The sequence below is a fragment of the Apium graveolens genome, chromosome 6 (genome assembly GCF_009905375.1).
Source record: "Apium graveolens cultivar Ventura chromosome 6, ASM990537v1, whole genome shotgun sequence".
NCBI lineage: Eukaryota > Viridiplantae > Streptophyta > Magnoliopsida > Apiales > Apiaceae > Apium > Apium graveolens.
The window spans coordinates 6,172,577-6,197,937 of NC_133652.1; the positions used below are offsets into that span (position 1 = coordinate 6,172,577).

At 33.7% G+C, this 25,361-nt stretch overlaps 2 protein-coding genes across 6 annotated transcripts; both read left to right on the forward strand.

Annotated features, from left to right (window-relative positions):
* Nucleotides 1–13,482: 13,482 nt before the first annotated feature.
* LOC141668557 (protein arginine N-methyltransferase 5-like) lies at nucleotides 13,483–15,968 on the forward strand. 5 transcript variants are annotated; one of them, XR_012553081.1, is made up of 5 exons: nucleotides 13,483–13,773; nucleotides 14,129–14,288; nucleotides 14,417–14,505; nucleotides 14,601–14,850; nucleotides 15,343–15,968. XR_012553081.1 is itself a non-coding variant. In XM_074475488.1 (5 exons), exons 1-5 carry the CDS (start codon nucleotides 13,762–13,764, stop codon nucleotides 15,343–15,345), a joined length of 267 nt encoding a protein of 88 aa, XP_074331589.1. In that variant the 5' UTR covers nucleotides 13,483–13,761; the 3' UTR covers nucleotides 15,346–15,968. The 5 variants fall into 5 exon arrangements, 2 of the variants coding, with proteins under 2 accessions (XP_074331589.1, XP_074331588.1); XR_012553082.1 differs by having other exon boundaries at nucleotides 14,426–14,505; XM_074475488.1 differs by lacking the exon at nucleotides 14,129–14,288 and having other exon boundaries at nucleotides 14,601–14,676; nucleotides 14,764–14,850.
* Nucleotides 15,969–22,429: 6,461 nt separating this feature from the next.
* LOC141668035 (uncharacterized) lies at nucleotides 22,430–23,888 on the forward strand. Its single transcript, XM_074474718.1, has 2 exons — nucleotides 22,430–22,562; nucleotides 22,857–23,888. Exons 1-2 carry the CDS (start codon nucleotides 22,497–22,499, stop codon nucleotides 23,700–23,702), a joined length of 912 nt encoding a protein of 303 aa, XP_074330819.1. The 5' UTR covers nucleotides 22,430–22,496; the 3' UTR covers nucleotides 23,703–23,888.
* Nucleotides 23,889–25,361: the final 1,473 nt, after the last annotated feature.

Genomic DNA, 25,361 nt, shown 5'->3' on the forward strand with positions numbered 1-25,361 from the left:
TCCGTTGAAGCTTTAGAGACATCCGTTGAAGCTTAGCTTCTCATCCGTTGAAGGTCTTTAAGTCATCCGTTGATACCACTTCATTTATACAAAATTACAAGGCATGAAATATTTACAATTGGCCTTCCTATCTGCATATCTTCTAGTAGTCAACATGACTCATAGTTTCTCTCAACTTCTAAGAATTACATCTTAAATACAGAGACTGAAATATGCTACAACACTAGACTTATTTCTAAGTAAAGCTACACCATCAACGGATAGCCAAAGTGGTCTTATCCGTTGAGGCTACAGACACTGAATTTCTACTTAAGTGTTTTGTTAAACATATCATCAAACTAATGCACATATATTCCTAACAATCTCCCCCTATTTATGTCTATAAGAATTGTAGGCATAAATTCAGGGTTAACTTGATGATAACAAAACACTTAACAGATATATGAATTGAAACTAAGTAGAAATTTAAAATGCTGCAAAAATGTATGTACTAGGAGGAAATTGAAGATTTACAGTATTTCCAAGGATACTCCTTTAGCCTGAGCAAATCATCTTTTTCTTCTTTGTTCCCTGGTTTTCTTTCCTAGCCCTTTGTCATTTTCCTCAATTTGGAGTTGGAGTTGTCTGAAGAATTCAGCTTCATCTTCAACACTGATATCCAACTTAGATTGCATTTCCTTGAGAGTTTCATTGCTGGCAATCTTGAGTTGGTCTTCAAGTCTGAAAAATCTTCTGACTCCTTTATCATCTCTAAATTCCATCAACCAATGAGGTGATTTGTGAATTGTAATTCCCCTTTCTTGAATGAGTAAAGTCCTGGGTAAAGCATTGGGCTCCCTCCAAGTTTTCCTTATATTGGCAATCTTGTTGAGAATTTCAGTCTTGGCAGTTCTGGTAAAGCTAGAATCCTTTTGTATAGCTGAAAAGACTCTAATCAAGGTAGAGTAGCCTTCATTCAGAATCCTGTGGAGAGGCCATGTTCTTTCCCCAGCTCCTTTGTATCTGAACACTAATCTCTCTGGTAGCTGTCTGTAAGCAGCTATTCCTCTTACATCCTCCAGCTCATCCAGATAGAGTTCAATGTCTGAAATTTCTTTTATGTCACAGATGTGAACATAATCATCTTTAGAAATGGATGGCTTAGGCTTAGGCTTTTGTTTTTGAGTGAATTTCTTAGAGGTTATGGGAGGTGTAGATTTGGGTTTTCTTTTCTGTTTCTTTGGTAGTGGAAGAGTGGTTAGAAAGGTAGGCAATTTGATGGTGTCCCAATCAATAGGTTCCTCTTTTGGAATGATTGGTTCACCATGGATGTTTATAGTGGGATTAGTAACAAGAGGTTCAGGTATGGAAGGTAGTGGTTTAGATATAGATTTGGTTACTTCAGTATTATCTTCACTCCTTCTATGTGCCTTGGCCTTTCTTCTGTTTCCCTTCTGCCATTCCTCTCTTTCTTCCATACTCTCACCAAATATACTCCCAAAAACCTCATCTAGGTTTGCAATCTTGTCTTCACCCCTGACTTCAATTCCTTTCTCTTCTTCAACTTGACTTGACTTTAGCTGTTGTTCAAGCTTTGCTTGTGCTCTTTTGTCAGCCTTTAGTTGCTTGACTTCTTCCTTCTTGGCTATTGAGAATTTGGGATGTCCTTGCATCACACATATGCTCTTTCCCTCTCTAGAGATAATAGCCCTATTTCTCCTTACAGCCTCATCCATGGTCTCTTTGAGATAAGCAATACTCCTACCTAAAAGCTTGTTCTCATCAGCTTTTGGAGGAGGAAAGTCCACTTCTTTTAAAGGATTCTTTGTAGAGTCCTTATTGGATCTTTTATTGGGCTTGAGAATTATAGCTTGTAGTTCTTTGGAAGAAGCTTCTCCATCCTTATGTCTCCCTACTGGCTTGAGCTCCATGTTGATTGGTTCAATCTTTGTGCTATATTTCACAGATGTTGATTTATCTTGTGTAGAGCCAAACAACAGTTGCAACCTTTCATCAATTCTCCTCCTTTGCTCTTTCACTTGAATTTCAGCTGCTGCTAGCTGAATCAAATCAATTCCATCAGGCTTTCCTTTGATTTGAATGATTGGAGAAGTAGTGATGGCAGGAACTAGCACTTTAGATATTTTGATTTTTGTAGATGGCTCTCCTTCCCCTTCCCTTTTACTCTCCCCCTTTTTGTTATCATCAAGGAGAGGGGTCAAGCCTTGTGCTTTTGCCAGCTGCATTAGGAGACTGGTTTGAGATTGTTGGTTGTGAAGAATGGTGGCCACAGAATCTTCAATAACTTGAACTCTGTCTTCCAACTTGGCCAGCCTTTTCTCAGTAACTGATTCCTTTTTCAATCTCAAAACCAAGTCCTGCAATGTACCATAGGGCATGACTGAATCCAATTTTTCAGAACTGTAGGATTTCAAGTCAGCAATATCCTTCCTGAGATCATCCATACTCAGATTCTGCTTTACTTGCTGTAACTTCATGAGATGCAGTGAGTCCAGGTGAGCTTGAAGGATAGCCTTGATACTTGCATGTGAAGTGTTCTGAATGGCCTGTTGAATAGTGTTGATTTGTTTGACTAAGGAGACATTGAATTCCCCTGATCTATACTCCTTTGTCAAAGCCCATTCAGGTAGATTTGGAATTGAACTAGGGTCTTCATCTCCCCCTAAGTTCATGCTTCCATCAAAAGAAACAGAGTCATCATCATCAGAATTTACTCCAAATTCCTCAGATGGCTCATCAGCTGTAGAAGGCATCTTGTTAATAGCAGCTTTATCCCTTTGAAGAGATTCTGTTGTGTGTACTAGATGTAGTGTCTTTTCTGCCTCCTCATTGCCCTGAGCAGCCAACATTTGATAGGCTGACACAGGATGAGTAAAAGTGTCAGCATCCAAGGAAATGTTATCAATTACAGCTTTGTAATGTTGCTGAAATTGTCTTTCCTTTTCAGCATCATCCACAATCATTGACTCACTAGCAATGGCTGGTTCCACCCTTATATCTACTGTACCTGCCTTTCTCTCTTTTTCTCTATTTTCTTGCATCAGGGGCTCCCCCTGGCTCACACAACTCACTCCCTCACCTTCACCTACTAAGGTGGTACTCCTCTCACTTACTTTTGCCATGCTGGAAGAAATAGCATGCATTTTTGAGCTCTCAATCTCTCCTTTTGCCTGGGAGCAACCCAGCCTCTCACTCAAATTTTCACTCCCTTCCCTCAATCCTAAGAGTGATTGCACAGTATTCATGTCTTCTACACTTGGAATTGATTCAGTTATGTGTGGAGAGACTATCAACGGATGTGGAATATCCGTTGAAGGTGAAACTGATGTTATCAACGGATAACTGCTGTTAAGCTTATCCGTTGAAGAGCAACCACTTGTCAACGGATGAGTGATATCCGTTGAAGAAGGAAAAGAAGTTGAAATTGAAAGTGATATAACTGTTGAATCTGTGTAGATTGATTTGAGATGTGGTGACACAGATCCTTCAATTATATCTGAAAGAATTTGCGGGTGATCCAACAAATCATCTAAGAGATGATGATCACCTGTATTTGAGTGGGGCTCCTCCCTGAGTTGTAAAGAGGGAGAATCAGGAATTGATGGGAATAACATATCCACATCCAGAGATGGTGATGAAGTGTTTGGTGATTGATGTGTGATTATTGTGAGAGAATGGGGCTGTGACTCCACATTTATTGGAGCCACATCAAACTGAGTTTGAGAAGGCATAGATACAGATGGATGTATCTGTGCAGTGTGTGCACCCTGTGTAGAAGATTGGGTTCTAGCCTTCTTTCTTCTAATAAAAGCTTTTGTTGGTGAGTGTTTGGCTTCAGTGTCCCTCCCTCGTTTGTTCTGTGTTCCTGGTTGGGAACTATTTTCAATAGTAACATCCTTTTGGGAGGATGCAACTAGGGATGTGCTAGATACCTTTTCAACCACCACAGCTTTTTGAGAAACTGTGGCTTGGCTAGCTTGGGAAGCACTTAACTCTCCTTCCTTATCCTGGGGGTTTCTTTGATGTTCACCCCTCCCCTCACCACTCACACCCTGTTCACTCCCCTCAGGGTTAATGGTTGGTGTTACAACTGTTGTCTTTTGAGAAACAACAGAGGTGGTTTTCTTTGTCTTTGATTTTGAAAGTTTAGTTTTGGTGACCTTGGTAGAAATCTGTTGGGGCATTGTCACAGATTTCATGGCCACACTAGAAGATAAAGAAATAGAGGGGTTGGAAGAAGTAGGAGTTGTAGAAGCAATTACCTCACCTACCTGAGGTGCATTCATGATTGGTAAATATACCAATGGCACACTGCTGTTGAGATCCATTCTCAATAAATCTGCAAGAACTCTTTTCTCTTGTGCCCAGCACTTGAGTTTATTATTCTCATTGATTATGACCAAACCTTCAGCAACATGGTTAGCCAATAACATAAAGAATCTAGCATAATAGATGTTATTAGGTCTATTAGCTTTGTTACCTAATCTAGTACCCAATTCTAGCATCACATAGTTGCTAAGGTTAAAATACCTATCAGAAACAAGCATATAGAGCATATTAACAAGAGATGAAGTTATGGCATCAAAATTACTAATTTTCCCAGAGAAAACCTTTATAAAGGCATCCCCAAGAAAACTCCATTCTTTCCTAAGGCCTTTTCTTCTAATACTCCCTAAACTAGCAGAGTTAAGAGAATAACCTATGGAATCTAACATGCTGGATACATCATTATCAGTGTGTGGTGTCATGGCATTGTTCTCAGGTAATTTAAAACATGCTTGTAAATCATCACAGTTAATACAGTGATTTTTACCTTTGAGAGTGAAGGAGATAGTCATATCTATGGAGTTGAACTCAGCAGTTGTCCAAATCTCCTCAACTACTTCACAGTAAATCGTTGGGGCTTCCAGCATTGCATAGCTAAGTTTACAGTTTTTGATGAAGTCCATCATTTTGTGATAGTCTGAATGGGCTTCATTCTTTTCTACCAAAGCTATGAAATTGTTCTTCTCATAGATGAACCCAGATTGAGACATAATTTTCACGACTGGTGCCATTGTTGTGAGTAGAAATTGCAGAGAATAACTTGAAGGTTTTGCAGAGAGAAAATGGTAAATGCTTGAAATTTTAAGAAAGCGTAAAGTAAAAATGAAAAATCAGAAGGGCTTATATGCTTTCAAAAAAAAAAATTAGTAAAAGATTAATCAATAAGTATATGTTAGTGAATTTCAGCCGTTTAAGAATAAACTGTAAGTATTCTAACAACTACCTTTAAAACCAATACATACAGATGTATGTATGAGTATCAACGGTTAAGAAAATAGAATCAACGGCTGTGAAACACCTGAATCGACTGATGTGACATTTCAACGGATAAGGCAAATTGTCATCCGTTGAAAGGTACTTCAGTTTTATCCGTTGACGGATAAAAATTCCAGAAATGTATTTGTCTTTCAACGGATAATGAATATCCGTTGATAGAGCAATTTTGACTTTCAACGGATAGGAAACATCCGTTGATGGTATAAACTTTGTTAAAAGTCAAATTTGTTCTAGCAACTAATATATTTCAGGCTTCAATTCAAATTGCAATAAGGACATGAATTTTAAGAGTAATTAAGCATACCTAGCTCACTTACTAATCTTGTGAATGTTGATTCATCAAGTGGCTTGGTAAATATGTCTGCAATTTGTTGTTCACTTGGAACAAAATGTAGTTCCACTGTACCATTCATGACATGCTCCCTAATGAAGTGGTACTTGATATCAATGTGCTTGGTTCTTGAGTGCTGTACAGGATTCTCTGTTATGGCTATGGCACTTGTGTTGTCACAAAAGATAGGAATTCTATCAACATGAAGTCCATAGTCAAGGAGTTGATTTCTCATCCATAACACTTGAGAGCAGCAACTTCCAGCAGCAATGTATTCAGCCTCAGCTGTAGAAGTAGAGACTGAATTTTGCTTTTTGCTAAACCATGATACAAGCTTGTTTCCCAGGAATTGGCAGGAGCCTGTTGTACTTTTCCTGTCTATTTTGCAACCTGCATAGTCTGCATCTGAATAACCAATTAGATCAAAGCCAGATTCTCTAGGATACCAAATACCTAAATTTGGTGTACCCTTGAGATATCTGAAAATCCTTTTGATAGCTATTAAGTGAGACTCCCTAGGATCAGCTTGAAATCTAGCACACAGACATGTAGCAAACATTATATCTGGTCTGCTAGCAGTTAAATATAAAAGTGAACCAACCATGCCTCTATAACTTGTAATGTCCACAGACCTTTCAGTCTTATTAATTCAAGTTTGGTGGCAGTGGCCATGGGAGTTTTTGCAGATGAACATTCCATTAAGTCAAACTTCTTTAAAAGATCATGAATATATTTAGTTTGACTAATGAAAATTCCATTACTAACTTGTTTAATTTGTAAACCAAGAAAATAGGTTAGTTCTCCCATAAGGCTCATTTCATAATTACTTTGCATTAGCTTAGCAAACTTTTTACAAAGTTTATCATCTTTAGAACCAAATATTATGTCGTCTACATAAATTTGAACAAGTATACTAGAGCCATTAACATTCCTAAAGAAGAGAGTTTTATCAACAGTACCTCTAGTGAAGTGATTCTCCAAAAGAAATTTTGATAAGGTTTCATACCAGGCTCTAGGTGCTTGCTTCAGTCCATAGAGTGCTTTCAACAGATAATATACATAGTCTGGAAAATTTGGATCTTCAAATCCTGGAGGTTGACTTACATAGACTTCTTCCTCTAATTTCCCATTTAGAAATGCACTCTTGACATCCATTTGATAGACTTTGAAATTGGCATGAGCTGCATAGGCTAGAAAAATTCTGATGGCTTCAAGTCTTGCAACAGGAGCATATGTCTCATCAAAATCTATTCCCTCTTGCTGAGAATAGCCTTTAGCAACCAATCTGGCTTTATTCCTTATGATAATGCCATTTTCATCCATCTTGTTTCTGAATACCCATTTTGTGTCAATAGGACTCTTGTTCTTTGGTTTGGGTACCAGCTTCCAAACTTGGTTTCTCTCAAATTGGTTTAGCTCTTCCTGCATAGCTAATATCCAATCTGGATCCAATAAGGCTTCTTCCACTTTCTTAGGTTCCTCCTGAGATAGAAAACTACTATACAGACATTCATCTTGAGTAGCTCTTCTTGTTTGCACTTTAGATGATGCATCACCAATGATCAGTTCAAAGGGATGATTCTTGGTCCATTTCCTTTGAAGTGGAAGATGTGCTCTAGATGAGGTGGCCTCAGTATTGTCATGATGTGAGACAGAGTGTTGACTAGTTGAAACTCCCCCTGAGTTGTTGGTCCTTTGCAGGGAACTTGGAGTTCTATCAACTGATGATGTAAATCGATTATCCGTTGATAAACTATGATCAACGGATGCTTCATTTAGTACTTCAACGGATGATACACCATGTCTTTCAACGGATACTGCATTGCCTCTATCAACGGATGCAGAATTCTGACTTTCAACGGATGCAGTATTTTGTGCATTATCCAAGGGCATGTTTTGAATCCCTTTTGAAGTGTTATCTCCATCAGTCTCCTCTTCACTATCATCACAATATATCTCAATGTTGTCAAATTTGAGTCTCTCATATTGTCCCTCATCTGTTAGTCCATCAATCTTTTTATCATCAAACACAACATGCACAGATTCCATAACAATGTTGGTTCTTAGATTGTAGACCCTATAAGATTTTCCAGCTGAATAACCAACAAATATCCCTTCATCAGCCTTTGCATCAAACTTCCCTTTATGGTCAGATTGATTCCTTAGTATAAAGCATTTACATCCAAAGACATGAAGAAAGTTTAGAGTTGGTTTTCTTCTCTTGAACAACTGATAAGGAGTCATGCCTTTAGCTTGATTGATCAAAGAGATATTTTGAGTGAAACAGGCACAATTAACAGCTTCAGCCCAGAAATATGTTGGTAACTTTGATTCTTCAAGCATTGTTCTGGCAGCCTCAATTAAAGATCTGTTCTTTCTTTCAACTACCCCATTTTGCTGAGGTGTTCTTGGAGCTGAGAACTCATGCATGATTCCATTTTCTTCACAGAACAGCCTCATTGATAAATTCTTGAACTCAGTTCCATTGTCACTCCTGATATTCCTAACCTTCAGGTCAGGATGATTATTGACTTGCCTGATGTGATTGATAATGATTTCACTTGCTTCATTCTTTGATCCAAGAAAATAGACCCATGAAAACTTTGAGAAATCATCTACAATCACTAAGCAATATCTTTTTCTTGCAATTGACAATACATTGACTGGTCCAAACAAATCCATATGTAGCAGCTGTAATGGTTCATCAATTGTTGTTTCAAGCTTCTTTTTGAATGATGCTTTCCTTTGTTTGCCTTTCTGACAAGCATCACACAAACCATCCCTTGAGAATTCAACAAGAGGAATTCCTCTTACTAGGTCCTTTTTGACTAGATCATTCATTGTCTTGAAATTCAAATGGGATAGCTTCTTGTGCCATAGCCAACTCTCAACTGAACTTGCTTTGCTGAAGAGACAAGTAATAGATTCTGCATTTGCAGAGTTGAAGTCAGCTAAGTACACATTTCCTTTTCTAACTCCAGTTAGAACCACTTTGTTGTCTTTCTTACTAGTGACAACACAGGCTTCAGAATTGAAGGAAACTGTATTCCCTTTATCACATAGTTGACTGATGCTCAGTAAGTTATGTTTGAGACCATCAACTAATGCAACTTCATCAATGATGACATTCCTTGTTGAAATCAAGCCATATCCCATAGTAAACCCTTTGCTGTCATCTCCAAAGGTTATGCTAGGGCCAGCTCTTTCCTTAAACTCTGTGAGCAGGGAGAAATCTCCTGTCATGTGTCTTGAACAGCCACTGTCCAAGTACCATAGATTTCTTCTATTTCCCTGCACACCATAAAATCAATCAATTTGATTTTGGTACCCAAGTTTCCTTGGGTCCATTCTTGTTAGCCTTTCTCCTAGACTTCATTCCTCCTGCATCTCTAGACTTAGGTAACTTTGAGTCAACCTTGGTCTTGGATGTAGTTGGTTGAGGTGTAGGGTTAGTCACAGAATCATTTAGCACATTTGGAATATGATAAGGCATGGATTGTGCATACATGTTATTCCACATAGGCATATTGTATGGCATTTGAGGCATACTAAATGCAGCAAGATAAGGATTGTTAAAATATGGCATGTTTGCAAAATGTGCATAAGGATTCTGTTGAGACATAGTAGGCATAGCATGTAGAGATGATGCAGACATGTTAGGCATGGAAGAGGGTACAGTTATGGGGGTTTTCTTAATAGATTTGCAATTAGCAGATAGATGATTAACACTACTACAATGCACACAGCTTTTTCTAGGAGCATACCTATCAGGTGTGTAATTGTTATGTTTGTTAACACCTACCTTCCCATTTCTGTTAGATTTTCTTTTAGTTTCCTTTTTATCCTCAACCATCTTGAGCCTATTATTTAACTGTTCTAAGGTCATGTGCCCTATATTCACCTTACTGACATCTTTGGATGTGCTTGCTTCTTCTTTAACAAAGTTCTTGGAAGTTGAACCAAACTTTTTGTTGAGTTTCTTTAGATTTTCACTATTAGAAACATCTGCCTGTTTTAATTGAGGAACCTTCAACGGATGCTCATTTTCTTCCTTCAACGGATAACCTTCATCATCCGTTGATTCCACATCCGTTGACAGCCCATCAATTAATTCCAGTTTCTTTTTGTTTTTATCCCAGGCAGTTTCACAGAATGATTCAATTCCTTGGACCTTGGCAATTTGAGCACTAACATCCCTAGATGTTTTCCAGGCTTTAATCACCTCTTGCTCTCTCTTTAATTGATTAGAAAGTATTTCTACTTTCTTAATAGATTCAGCTAGTTCATTCTCAACAGATATACAATGCAGCTTGGTTTTCTCTAGGTCAATCAACTTATCTTCTAACATAGCATTTCTATTACTTAAAAACAGATTGTTCTCTTTAATCCTACTATTTTCTTTAGCAAGAGATTTAAGAGACACACGCAAATGATACAATTCAGTAGACATGTCATTAAAAGCATCATTGCACTCTTCTTTAGTAAGTTGTGTTACATCAGTAGTGATTACCTGAGTTGTTACCTGATTGCTTGATGAACTAACTTCATTTTCCTCAGAATCAGCCATGAGAGCTAAGTTGACATACTCCACATCTTCATTCTCTTCCTCTCCATCAGCTGCCCAATCTTTTTCTTGAGTAATGAAAGCCCTTTCCTTTTGCTTGAGCAGATCAAAATATTTCTTCTTGTAATCTACTTGGTCAAATTTCTTCTTTTCAGAAGTTGGCTTTCTGCACTCACTTGCAAAGTGTCCACTTATACCACAATTGAAACACTTGAACTTTGATTTGTCCACCATGTTCTTATGAGGTTTAGTGGCTCTAGTGTTTTTCTTAAACTTCATCTTTGCAAATCTCCTGGACAGAAATGCAAGATGCTCATCAACACTATCAGAGTCATCTTGACTGGAGTTGTCTTCATTCTCAGCAACTTGCTCTTTTCCTTTGCTTGATTCCTGATATCTTGTACCATCTTTGGAGTTTGATGTAGATCTCACAGTTTCTTGTCTGCATTCCCTCTCATTTTCAGCTACCAATGCAACTGAACTTCCTTTCTTTCTCCCCTTCTCCAATACCTCATCCTGTTCCAACTCTAGTTCATAAGTCTTCAAGATTCCATATAATCTTTCAAGAGTGAAGTCCTTATAATCCTGAGAGTTTCTTAAGGAGACAGTCATGGGTTTCCATTCCTTTGGCAAGGATCTTAAGAATTTAAGATTTGAATCCTTCACCTGGTACACTCTACCATACAGCTTCAATCCATTCAACAGCTTTTGGAATCTGTTAAATGTGTCATTTAAAGATTCATTTTCTTCAAAATGAAAATACTCATACTGTTGAATGAGAAGCTGCATCTTGTTCTCTTTTACTTGTTCTGTACCTTCACACAGCAGCTGAACTGTGTCCCAAACCTCTTTGGCAGTTGAGCAATTTATCACATTATCAAACATATCCTTGTCAAGACCATTAAACAAAATGTTCATAGCCTTCTTATCCTTGTGGACTTCTTCTGTGTCTTCCATTGTCCATTCTGCTCTAGGTTTTGGAATGGATTGACCAACAGCAATTGTGGCCGTAGCAACTGTGGCTACTTTGTGGGGAATGTGAGGACCATTCTCAATACAGTTTACATAACCTTCATCTTGGGAGAGTAGATGAAGGTGCATTTTCACCTTCCAGTGGTGATAACTGTCTCTGTCAAGAACTGGGATTTTTACTCCAATATCCTTCTTACTCATCTTTGTTAGATTCCAAGATCTTTAAACTCTTTGTTTGTCAAGAGCCTGCTCTGATACCAATTGTTATTTCTAGAGAACTAACAATGAGATTTACAGAAGGGGGGTTGAATGTAAATCTCAAAACTTTTTCAAGTTTTGAGCAGTTTATAAAGACTGTGTGTTCAAGATGAACAAGTGTGTGAATTGCTTTAAGCTGATACAGACAGATATATATTCAAACACAAATGTAAAGAACACAATAAACCTTTAAAAACTTTTCTGGTGGATTTGTTGTTCCACCAGAGATGGTATTTCAGAAATTCTGTGATCTAAGAATTTGATCACAGCTGCATCCTAGTACAAACTAGATAATTTTTCTCTCAAGATTTTTCTAAACAGCTCTGGAAAAATTCTTATCTAATTACTAGCTACTACTTGGTTTATATATTACCAAGTTTACAAGTGAAGACAAGGATATATAAAATAATAAAGTAAGATCTCCACTTGTTTCTTCTCCAGTTCACTCCAGTACTTTGTTGACTTAATGTCTCTTTATACTAGAGTAGAACGGCTGCTTTTTCTGATGTTCCTGAAATTAGGCTGCCACATTTCAGTTATCTCTGTTCACCCACGTGCCTCTGTTTGTAGGTACAACTACCACTTATCAACGGTTAATCAACAGAACATCCGTTGAAGCTTTCATCCGTTGATGCACTCATCCGTTGAAGGATGTTATCCGTTGAAGCTTTAGAGACATCCGTTGAAGCTTAGCTTCTCATCCGTTGAAGGTCTTTAAGTCATCCGTTGATACCACTTCATTTATACAAAATTACAAGGCATGAAATATTTACAATTGGCCTTCCTATCTGCATATCTTCTAGTAGTCAACATGACTCATAGTTTCTCTCAACTTCTAAGAATTACATCTTAAATACAGAGACTGAAATATGCTACAACACTAGACTTATTTCTAAGTAAAGCTACACCATCAACGGATAGCCAAAGTGGTCTTATCCGTTGAGGCTACAGACACTGAATTTCTACTTAAGTGTTTTGTTAAACATATCATCAAACTAATGCACATATATTCCTAACAAACCAAATATAATTAGTTTGATATGAAATTTTGGTTATATCACTAATATATATATCTATTGACATCCATACAGTTAGATCGTTGAAAAATATTTTTAAAATAGTCGTAACACTAATTCATGATTAAATATTAGCTAGCCGTACTAGTCAAACTAATGTTTGATTGTTAAAATGTCAAACCAAATAAAATTATTTTGATATGAAATTTTGGTCATATCACTAATATATTTATCTATTGAAATCCATACGGTTGGATCGTTTGAAAATATTTTTAAAATAATCAAAACACCAATTCACGATTAAACATTAGTTAGCCGTACTAGTCAAACTAATACTTGACTGTTAAAATGACAAATCAGATAAAATTATTTTGATATGAAATTTTGATTATATCACTAATATATATATATTTATTCACATCCATATGGCAGGATCGATGAAAAATATTTTAAAAATAATCGATATACAAATTTAGGACTAAACACCAATTAGTTGTACAAGTCACATTCATGTTTGATTGTTAAAATGACAAACCAAATAAAATTATTTTGATATGTAACTTTGGTTATATTACTAATATATGTATTTATTGACATCCATGTAGGTGGATTGATGAAAAATATTTTTAAAATAATCCAAACATAAATTCAGGACTAAATACTAGTTAGTTGTATAAGTCAAACTCATGCTTGACTGTTAAAATGACAAATCAAATAAAATTTCATCTATGTTTCAGTGATCAAATTATCACGAACCCCGTTACTTTCGATAAAACCTTTGCATTTTTTAATTAAACGAATGTATTATTCAACATAAATATAATGTTAAATAGTAAATTATCATTTTGTACCTTAATATTTCTTCTAATTAGACATTTATCATTCTTATTTAACGACAAAAAAAATCTTATTTAAATTTGTTAAATATCGTTTTTTAACAAAACATCAGCTAAATTATAGAAAAAAAAAACCAGTTATTTAACGGATGGGCCCATAAGCCCATTAATCATCATAACCCTATTTCCTCATTACCTTACTCTTCCCCAAAACTTTAAATCTCACAATCTCGGCCTCCCGCACTCCTTCACCTTCCTTCTCAATGCCACACCATCCTTATCTTTATGTATCTTGTTCTATTCTCAGCTTGATCAGTAACAGTGTCGAATCACAACCACAACTCTCTTCAATTTCAAGCAAACGAAAATGAATTTGAAAATACACCGAGTCCAATTAGTGGTCCTAGATTCGAGAAACAAGGAAGCTATTCGATTACAAGTTCTTCGATTTTGGGAGAGATTATGAATATTGAGGTCTGTGTTTACAGCTATAATCTTGTTTTGGTGTTGTTTTTGATTTATTTTATAAACTAATACCTATTACTCTTTTTTTATTCTGTTCAATTTGATAATTAGGTTTTATAATTATTTGAATTTGATATCGGATAATGTGATGTTTGTATTGAATCTAAGATTTTAGGATTACGGAAAGTGTAGTCGTACTAATAAATGTTGCGTGGTTGCAAGCATGGCGTGCTAGTTCATTTTTTGTCTAGTGTTAATGATGAAGAGTCTAATTAATTACCAATGCTTGTTTTGGTTGGACATAATAGCTTGTAGAAAAAACTTGCTGTTGTGACACTGATAAACACATCTTACTCACTCTCAGTTACAGGGCCTCTAACTTCTATTCTGTTTGACCATCCGGGAGTTATACCTTTTGTCTTTTGAGCATTATGTATATGTTGTACATTACCAAAATGGTCCTCTTTTCAAGATATCTTTTGAGTTAGGTTTGGGTGCCTTCAGCAGGAAAATAGCTTACTATTGTATGTCTTCCTTGATGAAAGTAATTTTCGTCTTACTGATTTTTTTTCAAAATTTTCTGTATATATATATATATGTGATGAATGCCATTTAACTGTCATTTTATAAGTGCTCTTGTTTTTTCTTTTAGAGAGAACAGATGGACTCTTGGGAATTATGGAATTCCTTTCGTATTCTACGTGAGCATCATAGCCAGTTATCAATTGCACTTGATATCTCGTGAGTAAAGTTTTGTAAATAACTGTTACAAAGTTTGCAACTAGGATACATATTATTCTGAAATATATCTTATAAAGTGTATCTGTTGTTAATAGGCCTTCACTTCCTTCAGCAAATTCACTTGGGCGTTGGTTCGGAGAGCCTGTTAGAGCAGCCATCATTTATACAAATGTATAAATCATGGACACTCTTTGCACTTTGCGCCTCTGCAAAGGTTTTGAGTTATTAATACTTGCTCTCATGTACTTAATTTTACAGTCTTTTCTGACGAACGCAAAGGGGTATCCATGTCTTTCTAAGTGTCACCAGAAGCTAATGAGCGGGTTTTTCAATCACTCGATTCAGGTGATCAATGTTCAATAAAAATATCTTCCGACTTATACAGTTAAACCTTGCAAAATGTTTTGAAATTGATTGGTATAACTTCTTGATAGATTGAGTAGAGAAATAAATAGATGCTATATATTAAGGTGAGAGAGAGAGAGAGGTGAGGAAGGGAGACAGTGGGTTTAAATAGAGTTGGGTTTGGTCGAGTGAATAAAAATGGAATCAAATTTGTGCAGTATAGGGTAAAATATTCATAATTAAATGTTCGATATGCTAGTTTACGGTGCACGGTGCCTAATTAATACATGTTTTAATTATGTGCCTATATGCTATGAAACTGGTTAATTGTAGTCGTTATTGCTAGATTATGCCAGGTTGCTCAAATGCCCTGTGTAAGTTGATGTTTCAAGTTGTTAATTTTTAAGAGATTTAACGCATTGCATTATGTTTGTATTTATAGTTGTCTTTGAACTGCTATCAGTTGAGCTGTTGTGTTTTTTATTTGTGTAGTGACAGTAGCATTACAAACCCATTGTCTCGCCAAAGGCCTATAATGTATCAAGACCCAAATGTGCAATATGCACCTGTTCAAAGTAGGGTTACTACTAATCCTGTTGAACAGAAGATCACTGATTCAAGAATGCATATGCAACAACAATATCAAGACTCTGGGTATTTGTTGCCAACTCAATATTATCCGCAACGTCATCCACAGTTGCAGCAACCTCAGTTCATTCATGCTGGTTCGCAGTATGTCCAACATCTTCCCATGGGAGCAGTGCCAATGCAAGCATACTATCGTGTATATTCTTCCCAGCAACCACAACATTCTCACCATCCTGCAGTTGAGCAGCAATACCCAGTGTACTATGTGCCTGCTAGACAGACCCAAGCATACAACATGCCTGTGCAACAAGCGGATTATAGTGAAGTTGCTGGTACCGCACCTGAAACTACTGCTCAGTTGTATAATGGTATTTACATTTTTGTATTACATATCGAAAGGTTAAATATTATTCTAGAAGTTTTGTGGCTATGAGAATATTTATATAAATTATGGTATTTTCAACTTTTGATTTGTATAATTGTGTGCATAATTGCTTGTTATAAAATTCAAATTTTAATTTTGTGTTGAATTGGGATTCAATTGTATTTAGAATTTAATTTGAAAGTTGAATGGGTGGAACCAGAATAGCCTTTTTGAGAATAAAACTTACGACGGAAATTCTGGGTTATTTATGACGATTGTTCATTGTATTGTTTTAGTAATTTATTAAAGGTGGGTCCCAAAATATTTAAACTGACGATTTTTTCCGTCGGATGTTAACAACATATGACGATTTTTTCCGTCGGATGTTAACAACATACGACGAATATTTTCGTCGTAAGTTTATTTATTATTAAATTATTATTGTGGGCCCACTTTCACACGCAATTTTATCTTGTGACGAAAAAACGAACTTACTACTCGACCAAAAATGACGATTTTTTAACCACTTATTAGATCCATACAATAAATTAAAATCTAATTGGGTTTCTAATTTGATCACTTAAATTAACCCAATATAATAATAACAAATATAATTGATATATTTATATGTAGCCCATAAAATAATAATAATTATTATTAAAATAATAATAATAATAATATTCGAACCTTGAAATTTAGTTAGATAGCGTAATAGAAACTATTTCTAATATTGTTGTTGAGAGGATTCGATAGATAGCCTAAATAATTATTTTAATATTATTGTTGAGAGAATTTGAAGCTTGACTGGTTGATAGAACGGAAAAACAGAAAATATTCTTTATTGTGAATTTAACGGCTCTCATTCATTTGTCAACCAAGTAATTATATTTAATTTGTTTCTAAATTTTATTTTATTTCAGGTTAAATATTATTTTATTTTAGCCCAAATTAGTAGTATATATTATTTTATTTTTATCTGAAGTCATTATATCGACCAACGAATTATTTTTAACAAAATAACTTCAACTATTGATCAGGGATAAATAAAATTAATATCAGAATAAGTATAAATCAAGTATTATTTCTCCGAACTAAAACTTAATTTTTAACTAAAATATAATTATTTTGTAAACACAAAAGGAAATATCAATTGAGTTCAGCCTGTAATATGGTCATTTTTAAATAACTCTTATTGAAAAAAAAATCGTAAACATATATGTGTATAAATATATTTATTGTGAAATTATACTAATTAATAATTAATAATTTAATTCAAATTACTTTAAAAATATTATATAACATTACATTAAAAGTTTTGGTATGATACTTATTTTTTGGTACATGCTGATTTCATGTTAAAACAAATATATTCAATCTGAACTAAATAAAATAAAAAACAAATGAAAAACAATTACTTCAATTTGGTTTATATAAGAGGTTTATGTAGTTGTGGGGTTTCTTCTATGCCTATAATATTTATAATATTAAAAAAACACTAAAGATGAAACATTGAAATTCTGTTAATGGTTATTTGATCATCTGTATTTTGGTCATCCTCGACATTTATAATTAAATTAACATAAAACACTTTCACTAATAAATTAATATTCACAATATGATTATATAAATACAAATAGAAATAAATTTGTATGATGGACTGAGGGTAAAACAAAATAATATGCATTATTCAGCCGAGCAAAAAAATGGTATATTATTAAATCGATCTAAAAGAAATAAAATCAAAAGATAATTCTTTTTTGGTATAATGGTCGTGGAAAAAATAAATAATATACATTATTTATCTTGCATTAAACAAAGTTGTACAATTGTATGGGCTAAAAAGTAAATTTAGTTAATTACATTTGCAGTATCGCCCTAAAACAAAATAATAAATATTGTTGAGACAGTTAAAAAATTATACTATTGAACTGGGCTAAAATAACTAGTAGAAGTTAACTAAATAAATATATAATTGGTGAAAAAGTTGACTTTAACATTAGTTAGAATGATATAGAGTTCGATATGAATTAAAATTTAAATTGGTAAAAGAAATCGAGTTCAATATCAATTATGTAGAATAATATAGAATTTGATATGAATTAGAATTTAAATTGGTAGGAGCAAGTTGACTTCAATATCAATTAGAATTAGATATGACAAACCAAATTTTTAATATTTCGTCTAATATAATATAGTAAGTATATATATAGATATTATAATCTATCTATCTATTACTATTATATAAAATATGAAATATTAAAAGTTTTGGTACGATACATATTTTTTGGTACACGTTGAATTTACCTAATTACCCTAATATATTATATTTTAATTCTAATATATAATAAAAATAATAGCGTAATATACATGAATTTTATATAATAATAATAATAGGTGATGAATTTGATTTAAGTTAGAATAAGAATTATAAAAGAATTTGTTTGAGTTAATAATAATTAGATTAGAAAAAGGAGTTTTGTAAAAATAATAAATAGCCAGCGCGCCTCTAAAACAAAGACACACTATTATTTAAAACCCTAATTTTTGGAGATTGCGGGGAGAGAGAGGCAAAAAGGAACGGCGGCGGCGGGCTTGAGATTTTAGTTTGTTGCTTTACTCCTTTTATGTACGGTTTCGACGAGAGTAGGTATCATCAATATAATTCACTAGTATTAGTTACCATTGTTTGGCTAGATTCGATTGGATGACATGTTAGTTAGGTAGAGTATATAGTTTTTAGTGTGTGTTATAAATTGCCATCGGTTACAGTTTGTAATAATAAGATATTAAATAGTTGAAAAGTTAAAGAGACTCTCGGGACTAATACAAGATTTACTACAAAGATAGAACATGGTGTTTTGTGGGTGTATGTCTATGCCCAGGAGTAGGTAAGTAATTTTGTAGTTTTGAAGTCAAGGTGAGTAGTAAATTAATTTACATGCAGGTAATCACTTGTCTTTGTTTTTGTGTATATGTTTATTTTGCTATTAAAATATTATTGGGATTTAATTTTGGTTCAGTGTTAATTGCTTGGTCCAAGAAGATCTCACATGTGTATACATGATAGCTAAAAACTATAATCATATTAGTATCTGTTGTAATATGTTTACTATAATATTAATATATGTTGTAGTAGTGTTTTCATTAGCTGTGCTAATGTCTTGATTAATATGGTGATAATTTATATTTAATATTTAATTTTTTTTGAGTGATTCTACTAATTAGAATAAATATTTGCAAAAATGCTTGGTTTTATAAAACTTAATATTTGAATTATATTTTTCTTTATTTATTAATTTATTATTTAAAACTAAATTGTGCATGGGTTGATTTGATAATGATTGTGCAAGTGTGTTTATGATGATTAAGTTGTCCACTGCACTTATATTTGAATGTATTAGCTATATAAAAGAAAATTGGGGGCATGTAAGGTCTTAGTGTTAGTTAGATAATATTTAATAATATTAAAGTTGATTTGCATGCATGAGACGTGGACTAGCACATTTAAATCAATATAAAGCTTGCTAAACTCTATTGATATCTCTTTGTATTTGTAACGTGGTTGTATTTAAGGTTTATGTTGCAAGCTATATTCATGTTACTATTTTTTTTATGTTGCATTTGATCGAGTCTGGTCACTGGTATGGTGGAATAGTTTATGGTATTAATTCGTTAACATTATTAGTATAAAAAAAAGTTTCCAAATAATAAGCTTAAGAATATTTATCTAATGATTGACTATCTTAAAGATTTTAATTATAAATCATAATAGGTCGGGAGCCGGTAATTTAGAGTATCGTGCGCGGATTCCATTAGTATTAGAGGTTGCGATTTCGAGTTACGGATTATGTCCCCTTTTTATTCAGCGCTACTTCTCTTAGCATTTGGATATATTTGATTCATTCATTTCTGTATCCTACTCGTTCCAATAAATATTTGATCTGACTGTTTTGACTTCCGAAAATTATTTTAAAGTTGATTTGGAAAATAATAAGTATCTGTTTATGCGATTTTCAAAAATTATTTATGACACCCTCCTGCTTTGGAAATTTGTAGCATTTTTCTCGGGTGATTTTAAATTTGCGAGAATATTTTTATTTGAACCCTTAGAGATATAGGGTATACCGAGTTAACCAGTTGTAGGGGTACTACAGCCATGTCATTGCGGCACCAATAACATGACACTTCCGTGACAGTGTGATTGTTCACGGCGTATCCTTCTGTTAGCTCTTGGGATGAGCTTTTGCGCATTTGATATTTGTTCAGGATACGTGGGTGCACCAAGAGTTTGATTTGTGATTTGATTTATGGTGACGTTGTATATGTCGTACACGTTAACCATTCTGTTGCACACATTAGGTACCCTATGATGTGTGTATTTGTATCTGTTTTGATCTCGGTATGAAATATCATAACACCTTATTGCTTCAGGCTTACTTATATTTTTAAAATTGTTGTTTTATTATAACCTGTAAATTATTTATACGTGGGCGTTTGACTCATGCCATATCCTTTTTTTGGCAGGTGCTTAGGGGATCTGGAATTGTGTGATGGTGAGCTACCCCATTTCATTGATTAGGATTTCAGACTTTATTATTATTTAGACTTAATTATTTATTTAGAGATTTCAACAATTATATTATTGATTTAGACAGTTTGGAGATATAATATTATTTTGGAGCTTTTAAACTATATAATTATCGTTTAGAAATATATTAGTTCTCTGTGTGCAGGTTTATGGATTATAAGTAATATATCCTTTTATTATTTTAAAGAGGGTGTTACAAATAGACTTAATATATGTCTGCATATCAGTCCGAGAAACTACATGATATTAGGTACTCTAAGTTACTAAATATACGAGTAATCTTCGTAAAATATATAAAGACTTACTTGACAGGATTTATATACAATATATAAAAATCTAAATATTTAAAGTTAACATCTTTGATCAAATTTCATTGAACCACTTAATTAAGTTGTACTCCCTTTTTGGCGTTTGCATACGAGTCTTTTGGCTCTCATATAACCAAACAGATTCCTATATAAATTATATTAATATTATAATATTAGTACTTATTTTTTGGTTCTTATATGAAACTACATTAATGTTTCATATAACCCAACATTAAAAATTTCGTCGTCGGTATTTATTTTTTAATACTTGCTAATTTTACGTAATTACCCTTGCATATAGATTATATTAATATTATTTTATTAAAGTCAATTATCGATCTCTAATTTCATTCTATAATTTCAATTGTATGACCATCGGATAAAATTCTATCAAGTTTTTTATTTGGATAAGATGCATACTCCCTCTCCAACATGCACCCTTTGTGCTCATGTTTTCAACGCATTCAACTCAAAACTTTATTTATCCGCTTATTTGTATTGACCCCCATTAAGTTATTTTGTGAATTGAAATTTGTATATTTTATTAATTATTAATTATTATAATTACTAATAATTAATCAATTATTCTTTTTAACTAAAATAAAATACACTCTATTTATTTCAAATAATGATATTATTTTAAAACATTCAATTCACGTAAAGTAAAAAATCAAATACATGTAAAGTTTGGACGGTCAACCATTCGAATTCTAATCGATATTAAAGTGAAATTCATGTACACATTCAAATTTCAATTCATATCCAATTTTATATTATTCTAATAAATATTAAAGTCACTCACTCTTGTCAATTTAAATTTTAATTCATATCGAGGTCAACATCCTCTATCAATTTAAAGTTTAATTAACATTGAACTCTATACTATTCTAATTGATATTAAAATCAACCTCTTATGCCAATTTAAATTCTAATTCATAATGAGGTCTATATTATTAAAATTGATATTGAAATCAACTTATTATACTAATTTAATTTTTATTCAATTAAATTTTATAATGATCATTGATATATCAACCAATTTAAATATTATTTATTATAAAATAATTTACACTTTTCAATGGAGTTAAAACAAAATTAAATTTTTTATCCGAGCTAAAATAGAAAAATTAGAAAAACTAGGTATAATTAGTTGGATTTGATTGGCATAATGTGTCTCGAATTAAAAAATAAAAAAACATTATTGATTCGACTAATAAAATTATACTATTGGACCGGACTAAAATAAAATAGTTATACTATTTATTCAGACTAAAAACATATTATACAATTGATCCTATTGATCCGAGTTAAAAAAATTATAATAAAACTAAACTAATTAGTTGGATTTGGTCGGTGTAATGAATCTCGGGTTAAATCAAAGTAATATAAATTATTAATTCGAAGATGAAGAAGTTAATATCAGAATAAACATAGTTTGTACACTATTCATCTAAACTAACTTAACTTTTAATTAAAATATCGATAAAAATATATAATTGAATAAGTAACAATATTTTTTTCAGCTATCTCTTCTTAAAAATGTCATAAACATTGATTAATATATTTATTATTATCATTTAAAAATATTAAATGAACAAATTCAGGAATTAAATTCATATTAAAATTTAAAAAAAAATATGTAAGATTATAAAAAGTCCGTGCATCGATTATATAAAGTCCGTGTATGGTACGGGTTTTGGGTAGTATATATATAAGCGGAGAAGATTATAAAAAGCCCTCAGCTCTCCCCAGCTAAATCCCTAGCATCCGCGCGCCCCTTGGTCCTTGTTCTATAGCCATGAGTGACAAACAGTACAATTCGTATGAGGCCCCTGCTGCGGAAGCTTCAAAGACCGTACATAAGGTTAGGGATGATCATAGTATATAAGACCGTATGAGGTCTCTTATATACTATGTTCTTTGTTTTTGCAGATATTTGTTTAGTATCTTTATATGTACATGTAATTTTTCCAGAAGTTTCATCTTAATTATTCATACCTTTAGGGTTTTGTTCACCTTTTTACTGTATAATGTTGTTGTGGTTATAACCCGGATGCTGTTTTTTATTTTTTTTAATTTTCTTGTGTTTTTTCTTTGCTTTTAAGATTGATTGATAGTGGCATCTCATTGGCTGACATTTTTTTGTTTTTGTTTTAAGGGATTGGTTGGAGTTCCCGTATTAGAGGTATATTCGATAACATACTTGGGCAGTTCCCCCGTGGAGGCACAAGATCAGATTGGTTCAATCTCTCTGACGACTGATGACATGCGTTATAACTTATATGTTGAAACTAAGGTGGACCCAAATAAGCCATCAATCAAATACGGGGATCAGCTTCCTATGAGGAACGTAGGACCAATCTGCTCCTTTACAGACCTTCGTCTGAAGTTTGATCTTTTTTCTGGTGAATATATAGGCCCTAATAACAACGAGGTAGTTGTCCGTTTTCGAAAAGATAGGGATTGTTTGGAGAAACGGAGTATAAAATCGGAAGATGGCTACAGGAGACATATCTCTGTTCTGTTTGGTTGTTTCTCCAATGCCACAATAGCCCATGTAAAGGTTAAGTTTTTTCCACATGCCACTTCTTACGCCAAAACCAATGTTCATGGTGTTGTCGTGGCTTCAAACCGCAAATTTGGCCACCCATGTACAAGCTATCTCTTTTCCGATAGCACAACACAAGTGGTACATCATGGTGTGATTCCATTGTCCAAATCACGTGTAGGTGTGCCATTGGGCTCTCACCTCTATGTGGACATCTCCCTGTTTTGTGATGGTCTTCAACACATAGGCACTGCCAAGTTTACTCCGAAAATTAATGATAAAGAATCACAATTTGTTGATGAAAAGATCCTAGTAGAAGTCACTTGGAATTATAATGAAGACTCAGATTTCACGGATGAAGACTCGGATCTCACGGATGGAGACTTGGATTTCACAAATGAAGACTTCAGTTCCATAGATGAGTTTGATTCTGCGTCTGAACGTGAATATGAGTGATATTATATACCAAATTTTGGAGACAGTCACTTGAAACACCTTACCATGGGATGCAAAAACATTATGATTAATTTGTCTCTTAATTGTAGTTGTAGCTTAAGGATTGTACGTTTTTAACTTGATGCTGAAGCATTTTACCAAGTGATGAAATTTGGCCATTCCGTGGTGTGGGTGGTATATTTATTTTTGAAGTGGATGATTTTTGGTATTCATGATAAAAAAACTTTGATACTGTTCATTTTTTTCGCTAATTGAGCGATTAGTTTAATAATGATGGTGTTTATTTTTAGCCAATTGAACATCATTGTGCTTTCTACTTCACTCAATACCATCTTGTACATATATGATTAAATAACTAGGTGATATGTGCCAGTATATGCCTAACAATCTAAGCTTAAACATATTGTATCTATGCAGCTTCACTACAATTCACAGTATCGTGGCTCTCTCCTCTCTGGCTATCTCTCTTCATGCTGTCACGAGAGTTGCAAAGACTATAGAGGTCAGGCCTCGCTCTGTATATATATTTGTCTGTGTTGTTGTCTTTATTGCGGGTTATGCAGATTTTGTACATGACAACTGCAGAAATATGTCATAACCAGAAATTCTACCAGAACTTGAAATTAAGGAACGAGAATTCCTCTACCAAAGAGTTATATAAACTATTGATATATATATGTTTATTGATGATGTTTATCTTATTTTTTTGAGAAATAGCCATCAAATAGAATTTAAAGTTTTTCTACGCGGATATGATGGAGAAAGTTTAACACAAGTTGCTGAAATTTAGGTACACTCATTTACTCCACATAGATTTCATTGATCAAGCTTATAGATCATTGTGCGGGATAGGTCTTTGTTGAAAGCCTTAAGGAATTGTTGAATACTAACATACAGGGCCAGAATAAAATAAGAGAGAGAATAGCAATTTAATGGTAAAAATCTGTACTCGATCACTCGTAGTAGGAAGATCACTCGTTCCATTGTCATAGTACCGTAACATGTGTTTGCGTATGATAGATTTCTAGCCCCTCTCGACGAAACTTAAATTTATAGCAATATTATGACCCAAATGTTTTAGAAATATAATTTATCAAATAATTCATCTCTTTTGATTTCAGGATCAAACTTTGTCCACCTGAGTCTTGGTTACAAATGAAAATGTTCCACTCATTCTTAGGTGTTACTTGTACAAGAGACAGTCCTAGTCTCAGCTTTTAACTGAGGCTTGAGGTATAGTATACCTTCACAAAATGCGGCGGTATGGAAGAATACTCGAGCTATGCAGTGTAAAGAGGGGTGTATGGAAGAATGCTCGAGCTATGCAGTGTAATGAGGGTAACCAGCTGCCATCCTAAATTTATTTTGGAAGTAATCTGTGTATTTTGTTGATGAGAGCCTGTCGCGTTATTTCACATCATCTCGGGGCGGACCCAGAACGGTAAGATCATCTAGGCTATTTTTTTGTAACCGCAGTTTACCTTAATGGTAGTCTTACAAGTCGGGGCGGATCCAGAATTTATATTCCGGGGGTTCACCGACCATATTTTGTGAGTACACCCTTGTATTTTTGAATTTTTTGGGGGCACTTTCGTATATTTTATAAAAAAAATATTGGTAAAAAAGGTAAAATTCTGTTTTATGGGAGACAAGTGTCCC

Bases quoted from the DNA above. Each gene is read 5' to 3' on its own strand.
- LOC141668557 (XM_074475487.1), top strand. The intron at 14,506-14,600 runs GTGAGTAAAGTT...TGTTGTTAATAG, and splicing joins TCAATTGCACTTGATATCTC to GCCTTCACTTCCTTCAGCAA. The intron at 14,677-14,763 runs GTATAAATCATG...TTAATTTTACAG, and splicing joins CAGCCATCATTTATACAAAT to TCTTTTCTGACGAACGCAAA.
- LOC141668035 (XM_074474718.1), top strand. From the start codon at position 22,497: ATGAGTGACAAACAGTACAATTCGTATGAGGCCCCTGCTGCGGAAGCT. The intron at 22,563-22,856 runs GTTAGGGATGAT...TTTTGTTTTAAG, and splicing joins CTTCAAAGACCGTACATAAG to GGATTGGTTGGAGTTCCCGT.